This window comes from Macrosteles quadrilineatus, unplaced genomic scaffold (genome assembly GCF_028750875.1).
Source record: "Macrosteles quadrilineatus isolate MER2022 unplaced genomic scaffold, UCM_ALF_1.0 Scaffold_4__1_contigs__length_99947679, whole genome shotgun sequence".
Taxonomy (NCBI): Eukaryota; Metazoa; Arthropoda; class Insecta; order Hemiptera; family Cicadellidae; genus Macrosteles; species Macrosteles quadrilineatus.
Genome location: NW_026542597.1, coordinates 87,794,264 through 87,816,527, shown reverse-complemented (window position 1 = coordinate 87,816,527; position 22,264 = coordinate 87,794,264). Strand labels below are relative to the sequence as shown.

Here is a 22,264-nt window from a genome sequence, read left to right as displayed (position 1 = left end):
TAATCCTATATGTCCTGAGGACTACCCTGGGATGACCTCAGGATATGCTGTGAGCTTATCCGTGGAACATCCCCAGGCGGGGACATTACGCATTCCTGCGGATATCCCAGGTTGACCATAGGACTAACTATGCCTGTCGCAATATCCGTGGTATGTCCCGAGGAGAAAGTGTGCTGTCTCGGAGCGGCCCATAAGCACCGAACCCTGTGATACCCCATGGGTTAAACTTTAAACACTGGACGAGGTCCAATTAATTGAAACCAGCTGTCTTCTATTGGCAAGATGGCTAGAAACGGATTTTTTTAGAACTGTACCAACAACTCCATATTTTGTCATTTTCGAAATAAGCACATCATGTGACACTATCAAACACCTTGCTTAATCGCATACACTTAACAAGACTAAAGACTTATGTTCAATTGAATCATGTTGAATTATGATCATAAGATAACTGATACACATCCTTTCTTCTTGATGGCTTCATGTTAGATACAATACCAAGCACAATTGATCACTGGACACTTTTTTGATCCCACTCAAGTTGAGAGCCCGGCCTGGCGGCCTCACCATATGCTGTAGGAACAAGTCAAGAGATAACAGAAACTGTGGAATGCTGTTATGTACTGTATGGTACTGTGTTGACAGATTATTTTTATAAAGAAATCGTTTGGGGCAAACAAACAAATATATTCAGATTTATCACAGTTAGCAGCTTACCTCTTACTTTAAGGCTTCAAAAAAACTAACTGTGTGACAAAAGTAAGTATGCAGTAATTAGCAGTTTCCTGTAATATTATCAGTGCAAGGAAGCCCACTTCATCGGGTGACTGTAGGAGAAAATGTCTGTTTACTGGCCACCTGCATGTCCACAAGCAAACACACCTATCGAATCTGCATTCTGGGCTTCACTTCATGTAGTAAGAGCTTTGACTGCCTTTGATCATGTATTTTTTCCTACAGTTACCTAACAATGTACATGTTCTCTCACTGATTTGAGAAAGCAAAGTGGCCAATTCGCTCATCAGTGAGACAATGTTAACATTGTCTCGCTCTAATTTCTTTGTCTCACTAATTTAATTCACTAATTTCTTTCCAGACTTGCAACGTGAAGGCACGAAAATAGTGAGCGCGTAACATGCAGACAAGGTTGTAATGCTCGCGAGATACATTGGCAGCACTGGCTGTAAATCAGTTGGTCACTGGTCAGCTGTTGTACTGTTGTATTTGTCACAGCATTAAATGTCATACCAAAAGTTCACTTCTGTGTAAAAATATGTCAAGTTTCTTAACCAATTTATTTATTTTAAGGTAACTGTAGGAAAAATATAATGTGCAACTCGATTGCAAAGTGCAATCGCCTCACTCGAGAAACCATTCCTCACTCGCCTACGGCTCGTGAGTAAGGATTTCTCTCGAGTGAGTCAATTGCTCACTTTGCTCACTAGTTGCACAAATAACTATTTCCTAATGATGGCGAGATTTTCCGATATCGAGAATGGAATGAGAATCGGTCGGAAGGGAACGGAATTGGAATTAGGAACGGGAACAGCAAAGCAAGAAAAAGAACTACTCACTCAGACACTCACTCAATTAGTACAGTACAGTACTCACTGAGACCGAGACCGAGAACTGAACTATAGAAAAGAGAACGAGAAAGAAGTGCAAGTGCAAGTGAAGTGAATTTATCAATCAAATTATCAACGTAACGTAAATATCATGTACTTTAGACTTTAGGTTAATTCTTAAGACTTATAGGTTTGTTTGTGTGTTTTTATTTTATATGAGTAAATAGTTGCTTTTATCTTTGTTTTTGACATAAAGAAAACCTTTCTTTGTGGAAGATGTGGTAAGAAATTGTAGTCCTATAGGCTATGAAGACATAACACCCTGGAGGCAATTAGGCCCATTTCAAAACCTTAAAAGAAGTTTTTTCAAGGTAGGCCTAACTTAGTATTTACAAATTTGGCATGTTTACTAACAAATGTAATGTAAGTACCTAGGCCTAGGCTATGTGCTGATAAAAATACCAACATCACTAACTTACACTACCGGTACCGGTACATTATTGATGTAAGATTTTTTATTCCTTAGCTTCTTGGCTTTATCTAGGTTACAGTTTCTTAACTGGGCTATGCTAATATCAATTGAAACTATCGAATTGAAAATATTGATTGATAATCAATATTTTTAAATATATTTATTATAAAATTTAACTACCATAACCTAACCTAACCAACCAAACTTACTGATGGTGAAAAAATCACATGAAGGTTTACTAATCGAATCGATAGTTTCAATCGATATTAGCATAGCCCAGTTAAGAAACTGTACCCTTTATCTATAAGTAAACGCAGAGGATAACGCGCCCGGCAGTTATTATCATAACCTGACCTGGTAAGAATTTTGGACCCAGACTCCAGCTTAAAAACACTTTCTGAAGTGTGAAATTGTGTAAAAAGTGTATAAAATGAAGTTTTGAAGGATTATAATGGGGGGAAAAGCAATTCCAGTCCCAAATAAGCCTATTGACTGGATTTAATAAACGCAGAGGATACGCGTCTGGTAACAGGACGTGGATTAGGTGTCCGGCAGTTACTGTCATAACCTAACCTAACCAACCTAACTTGCTGATAATGAAAAAAATCAAATGAAGGTTCAATTCTCTTCATAGGCTAACATAAAATTGTAAAATGCCAAAAATTCTAACAAAAAATGTACAGTTAACCCTGGAACTGCCGATCGGTCATTTTATGACCGACAGGGTCCGTTCTGTAGTGCCATCGGTCACAAAAGACCGATCCAGTATTTTTCATATATATATAAGCTTCTACTCATCGGAACGAAGTATTTTATGCATCAATGTAAAGCCAAAGAGGTTGGCTGCCTGCTAATATGACAGTTTTACGTTTTATTGTATTGGCGGGCCTGCTAACATAATATGTTGATAAAAGTGTTTGGTTGTTGTTTCTATGCAGTAGTGATGTCGTCTGTAAACACGGTCGGTTATCTCGTATTTATTTCGTTGTTTTTGCGTGTTTTTCGGATCAAAAAGTTGTTTGTACTTATTGATTAACTCGTTTAGTTATATTCAAAGAGTGTTTTAGTAGTTTCCATTGTTATTTGTGAATATTTAGCGAACAAAGTGGACTTTGAAGTGACATTATGTGTGGGGGTTAGTTTGTTTTGTTGGATTACAAACTTGATATTTTTACAAGGCCGGACGGCTACGGAGGCGCTTGTAAAATCCCCATATAATTAGGCTCATTAGAAAGAAAAAAACGTAAACATCTTAGTAATCTGCTGAGACCCTTTCATTGTAGCTATTGTAGCTTCTAGTTGCTTATTTTAATCTTTGGTTACATTAGGAAATTATACTCCAAATTAATTTTGTGTTATAGTGTCCTAATTTTGTACATGTTAACTTTTAAATTATGTTTTTATGTAATATATAATTATTTCTAAGAAATGTAGTAAATATTTTAATTAGACAATAAAAATCACTGTTTATCCACAATATACCAGATAGCAGATATAGAACTCTTTTTCCGCACACGGGCTTATGCCTATGCGGAAAAATATATTTCTTTTTAATTTATATCTGTTTATTGTATTGTTTAAAATTTGGAAATAAACGATTTGATTTGATTTGACAATGGAAAATTATGCAGGACGATCCAGTGATTTACGTGAATTATTGATGAACGATCTTAGTGAAACTAATGATAATATTGATTCTGAAGTTGAGCCAGAGGAATCAGAAGAATCAGTCGTGGTGCCGGTAGGCCTAGGGGCAAGCCCATCAGTAAGTCAGCCTTGTGATGAGACAGGTGATGAATCAGATCTTGATGTAGACATTTATGTTTTACATAAATGTAAATGACATGTAAATGTAAATGACATGTTTTACTTTATTACTATTGTGTTTATGCCTGAGTAGGCTATTTCAAATAAGAAAGTGAATTATAATTTTGGTTTATTATTGTTATGTGACTGTTTGTGAACATTTATCTTCTTGGAGTTTATCGTTACCGTGGATACATAGTCCAAAAATTAGCAGGTATGCTTTTCAAATTATGTTTAGTTTAGATTTTTGTTGAATTACATTGTTTAGTAGCACATTAGGACTGACTAGTGCTGTATTTCATGACTTATAATAATTCTAGACACATATGTTTCCCATATGTCTGGTTCGCGCAGAATTTTCACCGAGCACATCATGTGAAAAATCTCAAATTTTATGAATAATATATTACTTTTTCAGTAAACAAAATTTATTTCTAAAAACTAGATCTAGGTAAAATTTGCAACAAAATGTATATTTTGGAATTCTTGTGGCATTTCTGATGTGTATTGGACATGAGACATAAAATGCGGTAATTATTTTTTTATACAATTTGTGTATAAAAAAATATGGTGTAAAAATTTTTTTTGTTATTTTACAAAATAAATTTTACTATTGTATTCCTTGTTATTTTCTGAATAAAATGATGGATAATACATTACTTAAGTCATACAAATAATATTTTTTACGAATTTTTAAAAAAATGTATGTTAATTGCTGAAAAAAGTGTTGGCATTTGAAGAAATTTTTTTGGCAGTTCCAGGGTTAAGAAGAAATTACATTCAAAGCAAAATCTGTGACAAAAAGTTAAAGTTACCTATGGGTTTCGAACCGGGTACCTCTTGCATATCAGCCGAGCACTCTATCCACTAGACCACGAACACTGATGGCTGAACATCGTATCATTGTGGTAATGGCGTTCCGGGACCCCCTACCGGACGCCTAATCCACGTCTGGTTACCGGACACGTATCCTCTGTGTTTAATAAAACTGAATTTTAATTTTGCATTATAATAATGCTATGGATTTACTATAAATTTTAGTGTTGATTTAAAATTATTACCTACTGTATTTTAATATGATCTTTTTTCAGAAGAGGCAATAGATTTGAAGAGGAAAAGGAACTTCAATAATTCATGTAGAAAAAAAAAACAATCTGCAAAGTATTATAGATACTAAAAACAACAGTTGAAAAGATAAAGTTTTTACTACACTAAAAGTACAAATGAAAGTAAGTAATTTACTATGTAAAACTTGAATTTTAATTAATGGCTGATGCAATATAATTTGAAAACAACATGAAAAAATAGAAATCACTTTTTCTTAAAATAGGACTACACGTAACTGTCCTAAGAAATAGACATACAAAGCCAGTTGACTAATTCCAATTAGTTTCTAGCTTGTCTAATAAGTTAGAAGTTGGAAATTGAAAACAAAAAAATGTTAAAGGTCACTAAAAAGCCTCGCCTTAAGTGTCCAATATGTAGAAAAACGTTTTCTACTCTATCAAATATGAAGTCTCATATATACTTACACACCAGCGAGCGTCCCTTTAGATGTTTAACTTGTGAGAAAATATTTATTCATCTACATCATGTTAAGACTCATTTGTTAATTCATTCTGATAGGCGTCCTTATAAGTGTGCTACATGTGGAAAATCCTTTGCAACCAGTGGACGTATGAAGCAACATACATTAGTACACACTGGAGAGCGACCTCATAAGTGCACTTTATGTGGAAAATCCTTCTCAACCAGTAGCAATATGAAGAAACATACATTAGTGCACACTGGAGAGAGACCTCATAAGTGTACTATATGTGGAAAATCCTTCACAACCAGTTACTATATGAAGAAACATACATTAGTGCACACCGGAGAGAGACCTCATAAGTGTACTATATGTGGAAAATCCTTCCAAACCAGTAGCGATATGAAGAGACATACATTAGTACACACCAGAGAGAGACCTCATAAGTGCACTATATGTGGAAAATCCTTCCAAACCAGTGTCAGTATGAAGAGACATACATTAGTACACACCTTAGTGAGACCTCACAAGTGCACTATATGTGGAAAATCCTTCCAAACCAGTAGCCATATGAAGAAACATACATTAGTGCACACTGGAGAGCGTCCTCATAAGTGCACTTTATGTGGAAAATCCTTCTCAAGCAATGGCAATATGAAGCAACATACATTAGTACACACCGGAGAGAGACCTTACAGGTGCGCTTTATGTGAAAAATCATTCAAAACCAGTTACTATATGAAGAAACATACATTAGTGCACACCCGAGAGATACCTCATAAGTGTACTATATGTGGAAAATCCTTCACAACCAGTAGCGTTATGAAGAAACATACATTAGTACACACCGGAGAGAGACCTCATAAGTGCACTATATGTCGAAATTCCTTCCAAACTAGTGACATTTTGAAGAGACATACTAATGTGCACACAGGAGAGAGACCTCATAAATGTACTATATGTGGAAAATCCTTCCAAACCAGTGGCCATATGAAGAAACATACATTAGTGCACACTGGAGAGAGACCTCATAAGTGTACTATATGTGGAAAATCACATAGGAGCAATACATGTGGAAAATCATTTACAATCAAAAAGATTTGTGAAGAAACATACATCAATTCACACCCAAGAATTTAATCAGGGGGAGTTTCGATGATGAAAAACATTTAAAAAACGTAAGTAAAGCATATATGTCATCTACAGAGCTAAAAATTATGTCATGTTGTTCATAAATTATGGCTGTAAGTGCCTGAGGAGCCTCGTTGCGGCTTACAAGCGAACTACGGATGCGTACGCATAAACAGTCCTTACTTAAAAAACAGCCCTTGTAATCAGATATTCTTTGTTTACTTTTAGATAAAAAATAACGCAAATCCACTTTGATTCACGTAGGTTTGAATCATTTTCTTAAATTCTTCCATTACACGTCCCAATATGTCACGGCAACCAAACAATTTTTTTCTGCCACTTTCAGGTTAATGGCATCCTTTAAGATCCATCAGAGTTCGGGCATAGATAACACTTACTCCCTTAGTAGATTCTCCGCCGTATAGGGCTCGGTATGTTCGAGCTGCTTGTACGGCGAAGTTGCTGGCCCACGTAGTTCTGTACGGTCAGGCTAGGAGCGCTAGAGGTCTCGCCGTACAACCATAAACATAAACACACTCTTACCGCGTTATAGCTGTCACACGCACGTCCGCACACCCCGCGCGGCAGCGTGCTCGTTGGCGCCAGCACACACCCTGGCACACACACAACACTCACACCCAGCTTGACTCCCTACAGCGTGATTTGTACGTGTAGAGCCACGGAGCCTCCTCTAACTGTATTTCAGTATTTGTATCATCAGTTGTTTTATTGCGATTGTTCTAGTTTAATTAATGTGATGTTGATAATTAATTGTTTTTTTTATTAGAATAGCCATCTATTGTATCTGTTACTTGTGGGTATTTTGAACCGACTTCCCCACTACCAACAAAAGAATAAGGTTCTCAATTTGTTTGTTCCAATGTATCTTTTTCTATATATGTTCACCAATTTCTCTAAGATTTTTATACCGATCAGCGTGGTTCCACCCCCAAAATAACCAGGAGGATTACCCTTTGGTACCATATACAGGGTGTTTTTTTTAAAACTTGCATCTTTATTACCCTTTGGTACCATATACAGGGTGTTTTTTTTAAAACTTGCATCTTTATTTATGTTAAACCCGCAATAGATAGAAATATGCAGTTAGCGGGAATCATCTATTGACGTAGGGGGGACGATTTTTTTGAATTCAACGTTACATTCACATTCCCCCCCTTTCCCCCCTGCCCCCAACTTAATTTTTTTTAAATAGCAAGGTACCCCTTGTGACATATCAAATAAAAGAGCATGAAAAAAGAAAATGTTTGATGAAAAAAAATTGCTAATCGGTTCATAAATTTGTGAGATATTCCCCACCTTTCCCCCCTCCCCCCGGAACTTAATTTTTATAAAGCAAGGTACCCCTTGTGACATATCAAATGAAAGAGCATGAAAAAAGAAAATTTTTGGTGAAAAAAAATTTTAAATCGGCTCATGAATTTGTGAGATAATCCCCCCCCTTTTCCCCTACCAATAACTTGTTTTTTAATAGCAAGGTACCCGCACTTGTGACATATCAAATGAAAAATAAATTTCACCAAACATTTTCTTTTTTCATGCTCTTTCATTTGATATGTCACAAGGGTACCTTGCTATTAAAAAAAAATTAAGTTCCGTGGAAGGGGGGGGGGGGGAAATATCTCTCAAATTTATGAACCGATTTTCAATTTTTTTTTCATCAAACATTTTCTTTTTTCATGCTCTTTTAATTGATATGACACAAGGGGTACCTTGCTATTTAAAAAAAAAATAAGTTGGGGGAAAGGGGGGGAATGTGAATGTAACGTTGAATTCAAAACAAATTGGGCCCCCTACGTCAATAGATGATTCCCGAAAACTGCATATTTTTATCTATTGCGGTTTTTATATAAATAAAGATGCAAGTTTTTAAAAAACACCCTGTATATAACATTATGTTTAAGTGTAAAGTGCTTTAGTAGCTTTAGTAGCTTAGTAGAAAGATATTTGTCAAACTAAGAGTTTCAGTTGAGTTATGTTCCTGAAACCAAAGGGGGATGTGTAACTATTTTATAGAATGGAATGCAAGACAATTTTTTTTGTTTAGTGCCCTCTCTGTTGCGAAGAACGGGTACAACAGCTAGTTCAAAATAAATATCACCAATGAAAAGCTTGTTAAAAATGTATGATATTTCATATATTATACATTTCTGTATGATTAAAGCCCTCCCACCACCTATGAACACCAGCTGCTACTGCATCTATCAGTCTATCACTGGATTACTCTCGCTACATAACACAACACATTTACTCTGCTTTTTGACACTTGTCACTGATGGTTTCTGCCACTGATATGGTTGTCACTGATATTGCACTCCGGACATGTTGGAGTAATGTTTGTTTCCTTAACCTGAAGAGGATATGGAATGGAAGACTTTGTGACCTTGAAGCAACATACATTGGTTCTTACAGAAGAGCGACCCCATAAGTGCACTTCATGTGGAAGCAGGATGGGGCTCCTCCTTATTGGCTCTCGCTCTGCAATGCCCAAGTTTTTAAATGACAAACTTCCTGATGGTTTTATTGGCCGCTGTAACGTTGGTAAACATAACCTGTTCTACTGTTGTCACTGTAATGTGAATACTTTCCCACAAATTGGAGAGGTTTGAGCTAATAGCAGGATGTATGCCCTGTTATTCACATAGCCCCAGAGAAAGAAATTGTAAAAATTCCAGCAAACAGGTTGACCATTCATGTATCGTCAGTTGAATGAAGTATTTTAAAACCCAATAAATACTTTTTGGACACCCAGACCATACCTATTGAGATAAAAGTTATATTATCTGCAATTACATTTATAATTTTAATTTTGCATTATAATTATGCTATGGATTTACTATAAATTTTAGTGTTGATTTAAAATTATTATTTAAATAAATTATAAAATTTTTGTTTAGACTAAATGAAAAAACATACTATCCAAATGATTGCAACAAATGTTTATATTTAATAAAATATGATCTTTTTTCAGAAGAGGCAATAGATTTGAAGAAGAAAAGAAACTTCAATAATTCATGTAGCAAAAAAAAACTGAATCTGCAAAGTATTATAGATACTTAAAACAACAGATAAAAAGATTAAGTTTTTACTACACTAAAAGTACAAATGAAAGTAAGTAATTTACTATGTAAAACTTGAATTTTAATTAATGGCTGATGCAATATTATTTGAAAACAACATGAAAAATAGAAATCACTTTTTCTTAAAATAAGACAACTAATTTAATATGATTGAATATAAAAGTCAAGAAAAATGCCTCAAGCAGGCTGTGTTGTATTGTATTTAATGAACATAAAAATATTTGATCAAAAAGTTGATCAAATTTGATTGTTACACATAACTGTTAAACACCAAATCCTAAAAAATAGACATACAAAGCCAACTGACTAATTCCAATTAGTTTGTAGCTTGTCTAATAAGTTATAAGTTGGAAATTGAAAACAAAAAAATGTTAAAGGTCACTAAAAAGCCTCGCCTTAAATGTCCAATATGTAGAAAACTGATTTCAACTCTATCAAATATGAAGCCTCATATATACTTACACACCGGCGAGCGTCCCTTTAGATGTTTAACTTGTGATAAAATATTTTTTAATCTACATCATGTTAAGACTCATTTGTTAATTCATTCTAATAAGCGTCCTTATAAGTGTACTATATGTGGAAAATCCTTCACAAGCAGTGGCAGTATGAAGAAACATACATTAGTACACACCGGAGAGAGACCTCATAAGTGTACTATATGTGGAAAATCATTCCAAACCAGTAGCGATATGAAGAGACATACATTAGTACACAACAAAGAGAGACCTCACAAGTGCACTATATGTGGAAAATCCTTCTCAACCAGGGGCAGTATGAAGATTCATACATTAGTACACACAGGAGAGAGACCTCATAAGTGTATTATATGTGGAAAATCCTTCTCAACCAGGGGCAGTATGAAGAATCATACATTAGTACACACCGGAGAGAGACCTCATAAGTGTATTATATGTGGAAAATCCTTCTCAACCAGGGGCAGTATGAAGAATCATACATTAGTACACACCGGAGAGAGACCTCATAAGTGTACTATATGTGGAAAATCCTTCTCAACCAGGGGCAGTATGAAGAATCATACATTAGTACACACCGGAGAGAGACCTCATAAGTGTACTATATGTGGAAAATCCTTCCAAACCAGTGACTATATGAAGAAACATACATTAGTGCACACCGGAGAGATACCTCATAAGTGTACTATATGTGGAAAATTCTTTACAACCAGTAGCAAAATGAAGAATCATATATTAGTACACACCGGAGAGAGACCTCATAAGTGCACTATATGTGGAAAATCCTTCCAAACCAGTGCCGTTTTGAAGAGACATACATTAGTACACACCGGAGAGAGACCTCATAAGTGCACTATTTGTGGAAAATCCTTCCAAACCAGTGGCAGTATGAAGAAACATACATTAGTGCACACCGGAGAGAGACCTCATAAGTGTACTATATGTGAAAAATCCTTCCAAACCAGTAGCAGTATGAAGAAACATACATTAGTGCACACCGGAGAGAGACCTCATAAGTGTACCATATGTGGAAAATCCTTCCAAACCAGTGGCGATATGAAAAAACATACATTAGTGCACACCGGAGAGAGACCTCATAATTGTACTATATGTGAAAAATCCTTCCAAACCAGTAGCAGTATGAAGAAACATACATTAGTGCACACCGGAGAGAGATCTCATAAGTTTACTATATGTGGAAAATCCTTCCAAACCAGTAGCGATATGAAGAGACATACATTAATTCACATAGGAGCAATTCGTGTGGAAAATCATTTACAATCAAAAATATTTGTGAAGAAACATACATCAATTCACACCCAAGAATTGAAGCAGGGGGAGTTTCGATGATGAAAAACATTAAAAAAACGCACAGTAAAGCATATTATGTCATCTACAGAGCTGAAAGTTATGCCATATTGTTCATAAATTATGGCTGTAAGTGCATGAGGAGCCTCGTTGCGGCTTACAAGCGAACTACGGATGCGTACGCATAAACAGTCCTTACTTAAAAAACAGCCCTTGTATATCATCTGTTAAATAAAGATTTATATACAGGTAAGTAGTTAGGCACTACAGTAACTATAATTAATTATTATTATTTAATTAAAACCATTTAAATGTTATGTTTTATTACTAATTATACTCAAGATAACTCAAGATACTGTTATGGAAAAACGACCTCTGAGGTGTACTTATTATTTCGCCTTTCTAAGCCAATTCATTTTTTACTCTTTTTATATATATATATATATATATACAGCTGTAAGCTACATAAGCTGCTTGATAGAAGTAGAATGGACTGAGGAATTGGAGTTTTCTGTCAAATATTAACAAAAGCAAACATAAAACTTCAACCTCAGTTTACTCAAAACTTAAATTTCAGACTGAGGCCGTTTTTCCACCCTACTCCTCAATTGAAAAGTATTCAGCTGTTGAAATGTAAACAAATCATTTATCCATACGGATAACATGGGTAGGTACTTTAACCCTTCCAGGGCTAAATTAAATGAAGGGCTGGAGCTTAATTATTTTTTGCCAAAAATTAAAAACTAAAGTGGTTGTGTTTTGTATTTATTTCACTTGAAATAATTCATGGATCGTAAAAAGATTTTCCTTAGGGCTGAACTAATTTTTGTACAAAAGTTATGAATAAAATAAAATTTGATTTGACGGATATATCCGTCTTTGGCCCACAAAAAACATAAGGTGGACGGATATATCCGTCTGCCGCCCTCAGTGATAATCACAAAATATGAACACTGCCAATAATCTTGAGTATCTTGTGGGCGGCAGACGGATATATCCGTCAACCTTAGGCTATTCCTTCTCTTGTTTTATTTTTTATCCATAAAAATGTATCTATCATTCTGAAGTAAATCTAAACCACTCAGTTCCACTCCCATGTCCTCAATCCCATTCCCCGCCAAGACTTCCACTACGTAAAAACTGTTCTTCAGGTTCATCATATCCATCACATTCCATACTATTATTTTTCACTTCCAAGTATAAAACCCCTCTCAGACATACTTTGATTAAGCATCTCAATAACATCTTCAAATTTCAGATCGTTTGCATTAGTATCTTTAGCTCAATAACATAAAAATAAAGTACAAAACACAAAATGTAAACATCACTCACTAACAACCATGTGTGAAGTGACAGCAATATTTACTTACGCACACTCTATGGTGCAAAATAGCCGAAACAGCTGCGGCAATTATTATTGCCAACCACAAAAACAAAATAACCCATTTATAATGCAGTATAATGTTAATTACCGTATTATAAACATTGTGTATCAATTTGTTTTTTGGACGGATATATCCGTCTTTATCCCAGAAAAGAAATTTCTCAGGACGGATATATCCGTTTTCAGCCCGGAAAGTAAACAAAGATTGACGGATATATCCGTCCATAGCCCTGGAAGGGTTAAAGACCAAACCACTAAACTCATAGCCCTGAGAAGTTTTCCAAAATTTCAACAGAAACCTTTGGTATGGAACCACTCCCCAAAGTTTCTTTACGATCGGTCGGCCGGTTTGGTAACGTATGAAGGACAAAAAACTACAAACATTTATTCCAACAACAATTTATTCTTTTCAGTCTGATACGGTGCAACTACTAGGAGAATTTTGTATAATTCATGTTACATGTTTAACTTTGATTGTTATAACAATTGTTTAAATGTAAACAATTCGGTTTTAATTGTTGGTTATGTTAATGGATGCATGATATAAATACTGCTGTGATGAGGTTGTTTGGGTGTAAGTAGATTAAGTAACCTAAAATGCTGTATGATTCTGATGATTAATGGTATTAAAACATAGTATAACAATGTTATTATGTAAACATTAGAGTCAAGTGATTAAATACAAAACATCAAATTAAATACATTGTTGAATTTTCATTAAAATTTCCTTTGGTTCCTTAAATTAATTTTTTTTATAAATACTTACCTAATGTTTCACAATTAAATTCTAAAACAATGAATTACTAATTGTATGTCCAGCTTATTATTAGTTTCAAAATAAAATTCTCAAATCACAGACATTAGGCTACCTACTTCATTTATTTTTTTAAAAATTTTGCAGAGTTTTTTGCCAGTAACAGTCCTACATTACTCTCGAGTGCGGATTTTATAGTGTCCATGAGGATTTCATCTCCGCCCGACAAAATAAAAAAAATCTAATTTTGGAAAAGTATGAAATGGGATTTCAATTAGGAAATAAGGGTTTATTTTTTATTGTTAATTATCAAATGATTTGTTGATAATGACTAATGAATGAATTGTCGGTTATTTATAGAACACTACACCTTTTACTCCATGACTATGCGCTTCTTTTGTACTTCGTATTAAATAACAGTAAGAGTATATTCGCGTATGATTGTAACACGTAACAAGGGATTAGCTGCTAGTGCTTTGCTGATGCTGGTGGATACGCTGTACGGCAACAACGGCGCCGGCCGTGTTTTAGCGTGTTGGGCTTTGGCTTAGGCCATTCTCTTTCGCAGACTAATGCTGTCGTTGTTCCTCACATTGCCACGAGGTTGCGCCACTGCACTGATGCCGCCTAGAGCGCTAGTACTAGAAAACCCGGATAGAGCGTACTGAAGTTCGCCCGTTTTAGCCGTCCTCACATTATAACATGCTGGCGAGGAATCTACTAAGGGAGTACTATGGTTCGGGGTTCATTGAGGTAAACACACTAACAAAAATTTACACACGCGTGAAATAACCCTTTCTAGGAATCTAATACCAATGAATACAGAACCTCATAAGAAGCAAAACTGCCATATTAAAAGATGCCACGCTACGAATATTGCCACCAGCGGTTGTTCACAAATCAATTATCAATCATTGAGATGGGGACGCCACCTATGTGCGTATTTTAACCCAAATATGAGTGTAGAATGGTGTGTGATGACCTGTATAGCTTTGTTACTGACTAAGATAAGAATTTGAATGAATTGTAAAGAAATAAAAGAAAATGAGATGTTTCTTGACTTATATATTTAAATATGTACTTAAATATATATTCTACTCTCCTTGACTCTAAAACAATTGATTCTTTACAAATTTTGGTTGCCCTTGGGTTAAAGGAACTGAGTGAATAAAATAAACAACAGAGCGTTTGGTAGTGAAAGCTTGATGTTAAAATGGAAGTTTTGTGGGCCCTGAAGAATAAAATTATTCCCAGAGATCCTCAGGGGACGCCCCTGGTACTGCTTGTAGTTCTTCCAAAGCTGAAAATAAATCTTAAAAGTACACTGAATTTACTTTGCTCACTACCACACTAATTCTAGTGTTGCACTTCAATGTGAATCTTTTGTAGTGGCCTTTACTTACGGTATTTTACGAAACTCTTTTGAATGAAATTTACTGCTAATAATGAAATAACAAGGTCATTGAGAACGATAAAGTGTATAACAATTCGATTTATTGGACCAAATGACAAGATATATAACAACTGATTTATGGATTGTTAAAGAATTATTATTTTATGTGTGACTCTAATAACAATAAACAAACGTCAGATATCAGATACCGAGTGCAACAATCATGTTTTTCTTTAATCAAAATTGTGAACGAACCCCTTGAAAGAGAAGTATGTGGCGCGGTTACACACCGACTCCGAATATGTCAAATGAGGTGTGATATCTATATATATAATACGCTAAGCCGATTTTTGTAAACAGAACTCCTCCCTCATTTTTGGACGGATTTTGATGATTAAAGTGTCAAACAAATGGACCTAATCTGTAGTTTTGCAAAGTGTTTTTAGATTTTTGATATCTTTATTAGTTTGGGCAGGATTTTCCATCAAAGTTGGGTTTTCTCCCATAAGATTAACATGGGGGAATCTACATATTTAATTGGAAACTTTGTCTCCACTAATTTGAGAGAACGGCTGGGCGTAGAAACTTGGTAGAGGGGTCCAAAAGAAAGGCCTTGGTCTGTAGATGAGTTATCAAAAGAAAAACGAAGTAAATTCGCTTAGGGCTCTGCCCCAGAAGCCTTTAAAGACCCCTCCACAGATTTGTTTACATTTTGGCCATGTGGATAATTTTTAACGAACCAGCTGTTAATTTTAATAAATTGTATTTTAAACAACACACATTTATTGGGAGTTAGAATTGTCCAAAAGAAGTATTTTCAATGTTATTTTCTGATTTTAAAATTGATTTTCTTCTGTATCATATCATTTGCATTATTGTTGCCAATGAAGCCGCACGACCATATAAATGAGGAGGCCCCTAACAGTTCAAGAATAAAATCCAACTTTACTTCAAGTATATTCCACTACTGTAGAGAGATTATATTGACAACTTTATGTAATTGATAAGGCTGAGAAAACTAACTGACATCTCCCATGTCAAGGAATTCCAGCTTTAACAGTAACCCCACGACCAATTTCTCAAAACATTGCTAGAGAAATGTGCATAGGCAAATTTTTTGTGTGATTCATAGGCACAGAAGTACGATATGAACTGACACGACGTGATGAAGGAAAACTCAAACTTACACTGTAACGGATATACAGTACCTCCGTTTGAAGTTAGAACGTGTCTTCCCAACAGATATTTTTTTCAAATAAAATCCTAGATTAATCTGCATTACACTGATGGAATCACGGAAGTGTTTAACTAGGTACATAAGATCCACCAATACGATTTTAATACTGGTATAAAGGTTCTTCCAAAGAAAGAGATACCAGATAAGACTAATAGTATGGGAAATATTTTATTCATTGAATGATCAACCATATTTTGGTAACTAACGCAATTAATATAATTATTGTTTTTACACTTATTAATCTTTAAACAATGCTAAATGCTCAAAATATGTATAATTTCACTCAATTTATTGCAGCAGATGAATTAGCGTACGCCTTGAAAGTAACCGTCGATTTCGACGGGTTTCACCTAGTTTTACTTTAATTTGAGATGACCAGTACTCGCAAATCCTTTTGTTGGCCAACGACTTAAAAGTGAAGATCGTGTCTCATAGTCCAACCTGGTTAAACAGTATTTCTGTTTGAACGCAGTAAAATGTAATAGAAGATTGCTTATTATTTTATAACTAAAGAGTACTATGGCGGTACATCTACCATGAAACACACACTACCCCAATGAACACCTTCGTGCCTAGTCGAACCTGCTGCCTACCTCAACTTTCAATATTACTTTATTTCCCCAAAATCAAAATAATGGCTGTTGCACTCTTAATTTATATTCGATTGAATATTGCAGCAAAATGAAGCAATGACTCTGCTTATGGATATGCAGCAATAAAATAATTTACAATTAAATACAAATATAAAATCCTGTACAATTTAATTAGTTCGATAGAATAAGATAATCTCAGTTTGCTATATAATACTGATTGATTTGCTAAAAATGGATACTAAAAATACCAATGAGAACTTGATCCTGAAAACATGTGCTTTTATAACAAGATATAACAAACTATAACTGGAAAATTTTACACATGTGCGACTCACTGAAAACTATAAATATTACAACATAAAACAATGATTACTTACAAATTTGGACGTCCAACACTTAAGTGAGCTAAATTAAGTGAGCTATTCCAAAAAACGCGATTGATTGATTGGTTTCGAACGTGAAATTTCCAATGACGGTCTGTGTTAGCCGGCAAGTTACTTTACAACACTTAGCTCTCAAACTGATTTTATTAACACCTCGCGATGCAATTATATCCCTGCGGGATATAAGCTTAACGATTTGATGAAAATAATAAATGACCGACTAACACCCCGAATGAATTTAATTTGCACGGAACGAAGTTTAGCTCGCCTAATCAGGGGAAAGACAGGAAGCAACTGTGAGCAGACGAACAGTGTCCCCGTGGCTGGGCCGACAGCACCCCCTTCCACTCGTACCATATGCATTGTGGGTATCGTTTGCCTATTGTCTAATCAGCTGACTATTTGTTCGCGTCCACACATATTAATTTGTTGTAAAATACGACAAATCGGTACAGAATTGAATTGAATTGAAAATTTCTTTATTGTTCTTTTCAAAAACAATAGTTACAATACAATACATCTTTATACATTAAGGTTCTACATAAGCAATACATGTTATTGTATTTATTCGAATATAAACAAAAGACACAAATACTCTTCACAACATAAATCTAACTAATTATAATGTTATCGAACAATAAAGCCCTGAGGTTACAGAACCTGTGCGGGAAACAAACATTTTTGGTAATTGGAGCAACTCGTGGTTGGAAAGTCCAGCCCGTCACCAAAACCACAGTAGTTTTATTATAAAATTAAAATCAATATATAAAACTAGGCTTCAACAATAGCTTTAACACAGCAACCTATCACAACAAAACCTTATCTACATATCTATTTGAAAACTGACCCTTTACTGTCAATCGTCGTGATTACAGTACTATTTTGCAGTGTCCTGAACTTCAAATCAAATCAAATCAAACTTTATTTTCACAAAACGTTCATACATAGCATAGCTACAAAACAGGTGACATTGTCAAAAATTATAAAACTCGTAAATACATAGTTGTAATCTTACATTCTATAGTTAAAATTAAATAAAAAATAAAAATACTGACTTTGATTTAAAATAGTTTACAACAAATACTCATTAATATGGTAGTAGTTTTTTTATATTAAAAATTTTGATAGATTCTTTTTAAATTACATTGTATTGTCTATATTTTTTAAACCTAGTGGTAACTTATTATACAGCTTTTTTCCCATGTATGTTGGTGTATTTTCAATGAGACGCAGACGATGGATCGGTAATTGAAAATTATTTTTAAACCTTGTGTTGTATCTGTGGTCAAAATAATCATTTAATAAATTTTCATAGTTTGTTTGTACCATTACTAAGGTTTTGAATATGTATAAATTTGGAACAGTTGAGATGTTTAATTCCCTGAACAACGATTTACAAGATTTCCTAAAATATGAGAATGTCATTATTCTTAAAAACCTTTTCTGTACTATAAAAACTTTAACTGAATCACATGATAATCCCCAGAATTCAATCCCATACTTAATAATTTGAAAAAAAGAATCTAGTTTTAAGGTCAATATAATTACGTAGTACTAGCATTTGATAACAGGCTGAATTTAATTTACTAATAATATTATCAATACACTTACTCCAAGAAAATTTAATATCCAGTTCCAAACCAAGGAAATTTGCGCTGCCACTGAGTGGTATCAACTGGTCCTGAAAGATAATTTCTGAACTGTAACCTTCTTTTGACTGTGCGGTACGAAAATTTAATAGTTGGGTTTTATCTTGATTAAGTTTTAGTCCATTAACTTCAAACCAGCTTGCCAATTCATAGAAAGTTTGATTAATTTTATGCTCCAATTCAAAATGGGACCTAGCTTTGATAATTGCTGTTGTGTCATCTGCATATAGAATGATTTTTGTTGAAACATTCCTAGGTAAATCATTAATATATAGTAAAAAGAGCATAGGTCCTAAGATAGACCCTTGTGGGACACCCATTTGAATGTTCTCCCAAGGAGACTTAGATACTAAATAATTTTTCAAAATTACAGTTCTTTGGAACCGGTTTTCTAGGTATGATTTAATCCATGTAATTGATTGCTTTGAAAATTTGTACACTTCAAGCTTTTTTAAAAGTATGCTGTGGTTGACACAATCAAAGGCCTTGGAATGGTCACAGAAGACCCCCATGGTACTCTGTGACCCATCCAGAGCCCAAGATACTTCGTTAACAAGTTCGTTTAGAGCCCCTACTGTACATACTGTGACCTTTTCGAAATCCAAATTGCTCAGCGACCAAAATTGAGTGTGCGTCTAAAAATGTAAAAATTTGGTTTAGTGCTATCTTTTAAAAAATTTGGAAAAAGAAGGAAGAACTGAAATAGGACGATAATTATTAGGATTTTCTTTTTGACCTTTCTTAAAAAGAGGTTTTACTTCTGCAAACTTTAAATTTTCAGGAAAAACAGAAAATTTAAAAGATTGATTTATTAAAACCGATATAGGAACAGCAATAGAGTGCATTACTTTTTTCATAATCTCCCATGGTATTTCATCCCATCCTGCTGATTTCAGCGAATTTCCCATATAGGGAATAAGCTATTACCGTAGTACTCATGGTAAGACCTGGACCCGGGACCGATTTATTTTTTCGTTTTGAGGTCCCGAGAGGCCAAAAAACACCATCTGTTCAAATTCATATATATATATATATATATATATATATGTGTGTGTGTCCGTTAGCGCGATAACTCGAGCAAAAATGATCCGATTTTGATGAAATTTGGTATAAACGTGTAAACCTACATTTATTCGAACGAGTTCCCGAACCAGCATGTTCAGTCTAGGGGAACAGGGTTTTATATGGGGTTTTATGGGGTAAAAATAGGTTTTTCCCAAATTTGACCCTAAAAACACAAAATTTTACAATTTCTTTCCAAACCATAATGTAGAGCTTAAAAAAACAAATAATTTAGTATATTGAAGCGTTGTTGTGCACCTAATGGTTACGGAAAAATTTCCAAAAATCCGAAATTTAAAATTCCCATGTTATTCTTATGGAGAATAAGTCAACTGTTGTAGTTTGCTTGTTTATGAACATATTTTGATCGAATTTGGAAAAAACTTTAATTTCTTACTAAACTATTAAAATTTTACAAAAAAAACCCCTTTTTACCCTCCCTGTTGCAGCAAACCTAATTACTCGTTTAACTAATTCTATTTAAATAGGAAATAAATGTGATATTTTTATGGAGGCATTTTAGTGTAAATCCAATCAGGTTAATGGAAATTCGCTTAGTCTGCAGGTTTGCTGCGGCGGGGGTATTTTATTTTTTAATAACTTTATTGTTTTAATCACATCATCTGGAGTCACATTTGCGAAACTAAATTTTACTTGATTTAAATCAAAGTCAGTCTGAGTTAAGATTAATGCTTCCTGCTCACATGGTGTAATACTTATATCATTGTAAAGTTCAATAAACTTTTTTGTTGTTATAACTAGCTATATCATTTCCATTTTAGCGAATTTCCCTATAGGGAAGTATTAGCGAATTTCCCTATAGGGAAGTAGCTATTACCGTAGGTCTCATGGTAAGACTTAGGCCCGGGACCTATTTACTTTTTCATTTTGATGTCCCCAGAGGCCAAAAACACCATTCGTTCAAATTTTTATATATGTATATATATATATATATATATATATATGTGTCCGTGAACACGATAACTTGAGTAATTTTTATCCGATTTTGATGAAATTTGGTTTGAAGGTGTAAGGCAGGATAAACTTGAACGAGTTCGCGATCCAGCATGATCGGACCATGGGAACAGGGTTTTATGGGGGGTTTTATGGGGTAAAAATTGGTTTTTCTCACTTTTGACCCTCAAAATACAAAATTTCCCTATTTTTCTCCAAACCATCTTAAAGAGCTTAAAAAAACAAACAATTCAGTATATCAAAGTGTTTTTGTACGGTTATTGGTTACGGAGAAAACTAAAAAAATGGTAAATTTAAAATTCCCATGTTATTCTTATGGAGAATATTGTAAAATGTTGTAGTTTGCTTGTTTATGGATATATTTTGATCAAACTTGGCAAATTTATTTATTTATAGTAAGCTATAAATATTTTACTAAAAACACACTACTTTATTAGTTTCCTTGTAGCAGCAAACCTAGGTACTCGTTAAACCTAATGTTATTTAAATAGATCAATTAAAAAACCAATTCAGCCAAATGGAAATTCGCTTAGACGGCAGGTTTGCTGCGGCGGGGGTATTTAATAGGCATACTGTTATCTATTACAATATCAGGGAAATTAAGACAAGGTTTATTACAACCGAGCTCAGATTTTACAATTTTCCAAGCAGCTTTACTCTTATTTTCTGCATTTTTTATAAGACTAGAATTATACATTTTCTTTGACAATTTACAAACGTTACTGAAGATCTTTTTATAATGTTTTACATAATTGATAAAATTTATATCGTTTGACTGCTTTGCTAGTCTACTTAGCTCTCTCTTTTTAATGCTCGATATCTTAATACCATTTGTTATCCATTTTTGTTTGTTTGAAGGTTTAACTTTACTACAAAAAAATTTCAAAGGAAAGCATTCATCAAAAATTCTTTGAAAACATCCAAAAAAGTTTGAACAGTTTTCCTTAAACATTTTATCTAGTGAAACTTGCCAATTAGTAATACTGATTTTTTAAATGAATGAATTAATATTTTTATTTGAAAAAAATCGTCTTTTAACCCGAGGTAGATTAGTTTTGTGCTGAGATGAAATATTTCTAGAAATATCCACACAGATTGCCAGATGACCTGATATACCTAGTTCTAGGTTCATCGATGGAGTTTCTTCACACGTTTTTAACTTTAGTGAAAGTATGTTATCCATACAAGAAGCTTTATTGTTGGTTATCCTTGTGGGAGAAGTTAAGTTTGTAATGAAACCGTAAGTCTCTATTAGAGAAAGAAACTCAAATCTTTGCTGTGGTTTATTTGTGTATTCCAAAACAATCCGCTGCAATGTAAACATTATTTATTTGGTTGTCTTTGTTCAGAGTCCTTAATAAATCTTCAAACTTATTTAAAAATAATTTTAAGTTAGAATCATCCGGTACTCTGTAAATAGATATGACAATTATTTTTAATTCAATAACCT

The 22,264-nt window shown here is 34.1% G+C and overlaps 2 protein-coding genes across 3 annotated transcripts in view; both read left to right on the top strand.

The window, feature by feature from the left end:
• The first annotated feature begins 1,669 nt into the window (after positions 1–1,669).
• The window catches only part of LOC128991516 (zinc finger protein 728-like), a 70,598-nt gene continuing 50,003 nt past the window's right edge, over positions 1,670–22,264 (top strand). Inside the window, exons 1-3 of one of the 2 annotated variants that reach the window (XM_054414462.1) lie at positions 1,670–1,936; positions 4,935–5,072; positions 9,492–9,631. The gene's annotated coding sequence lies outside the window, so the exon portion shown is untranslated. The remainder of the gene's footprint in view (positions 1,937–4,934; positions 5,073–9,491; positions 9,632–22,264) is intronic. The other variant, XM_054414463.1, reaches the window with a different exon arrangement.
• On the top strand, positions 5,501–6,349 carry LOC128993119 (zinc finger protein 70-like; the record flags this gene model as incomplete). Its single annotated transcript, XM_054416877.1, has 2 exons — positions 5,501–6,211; positions 6,284–6,349. Coding segments are annotated over exons 1-2 (756 nt in total), but the record flags the coding sequence as incomplete, so codon positions are not given.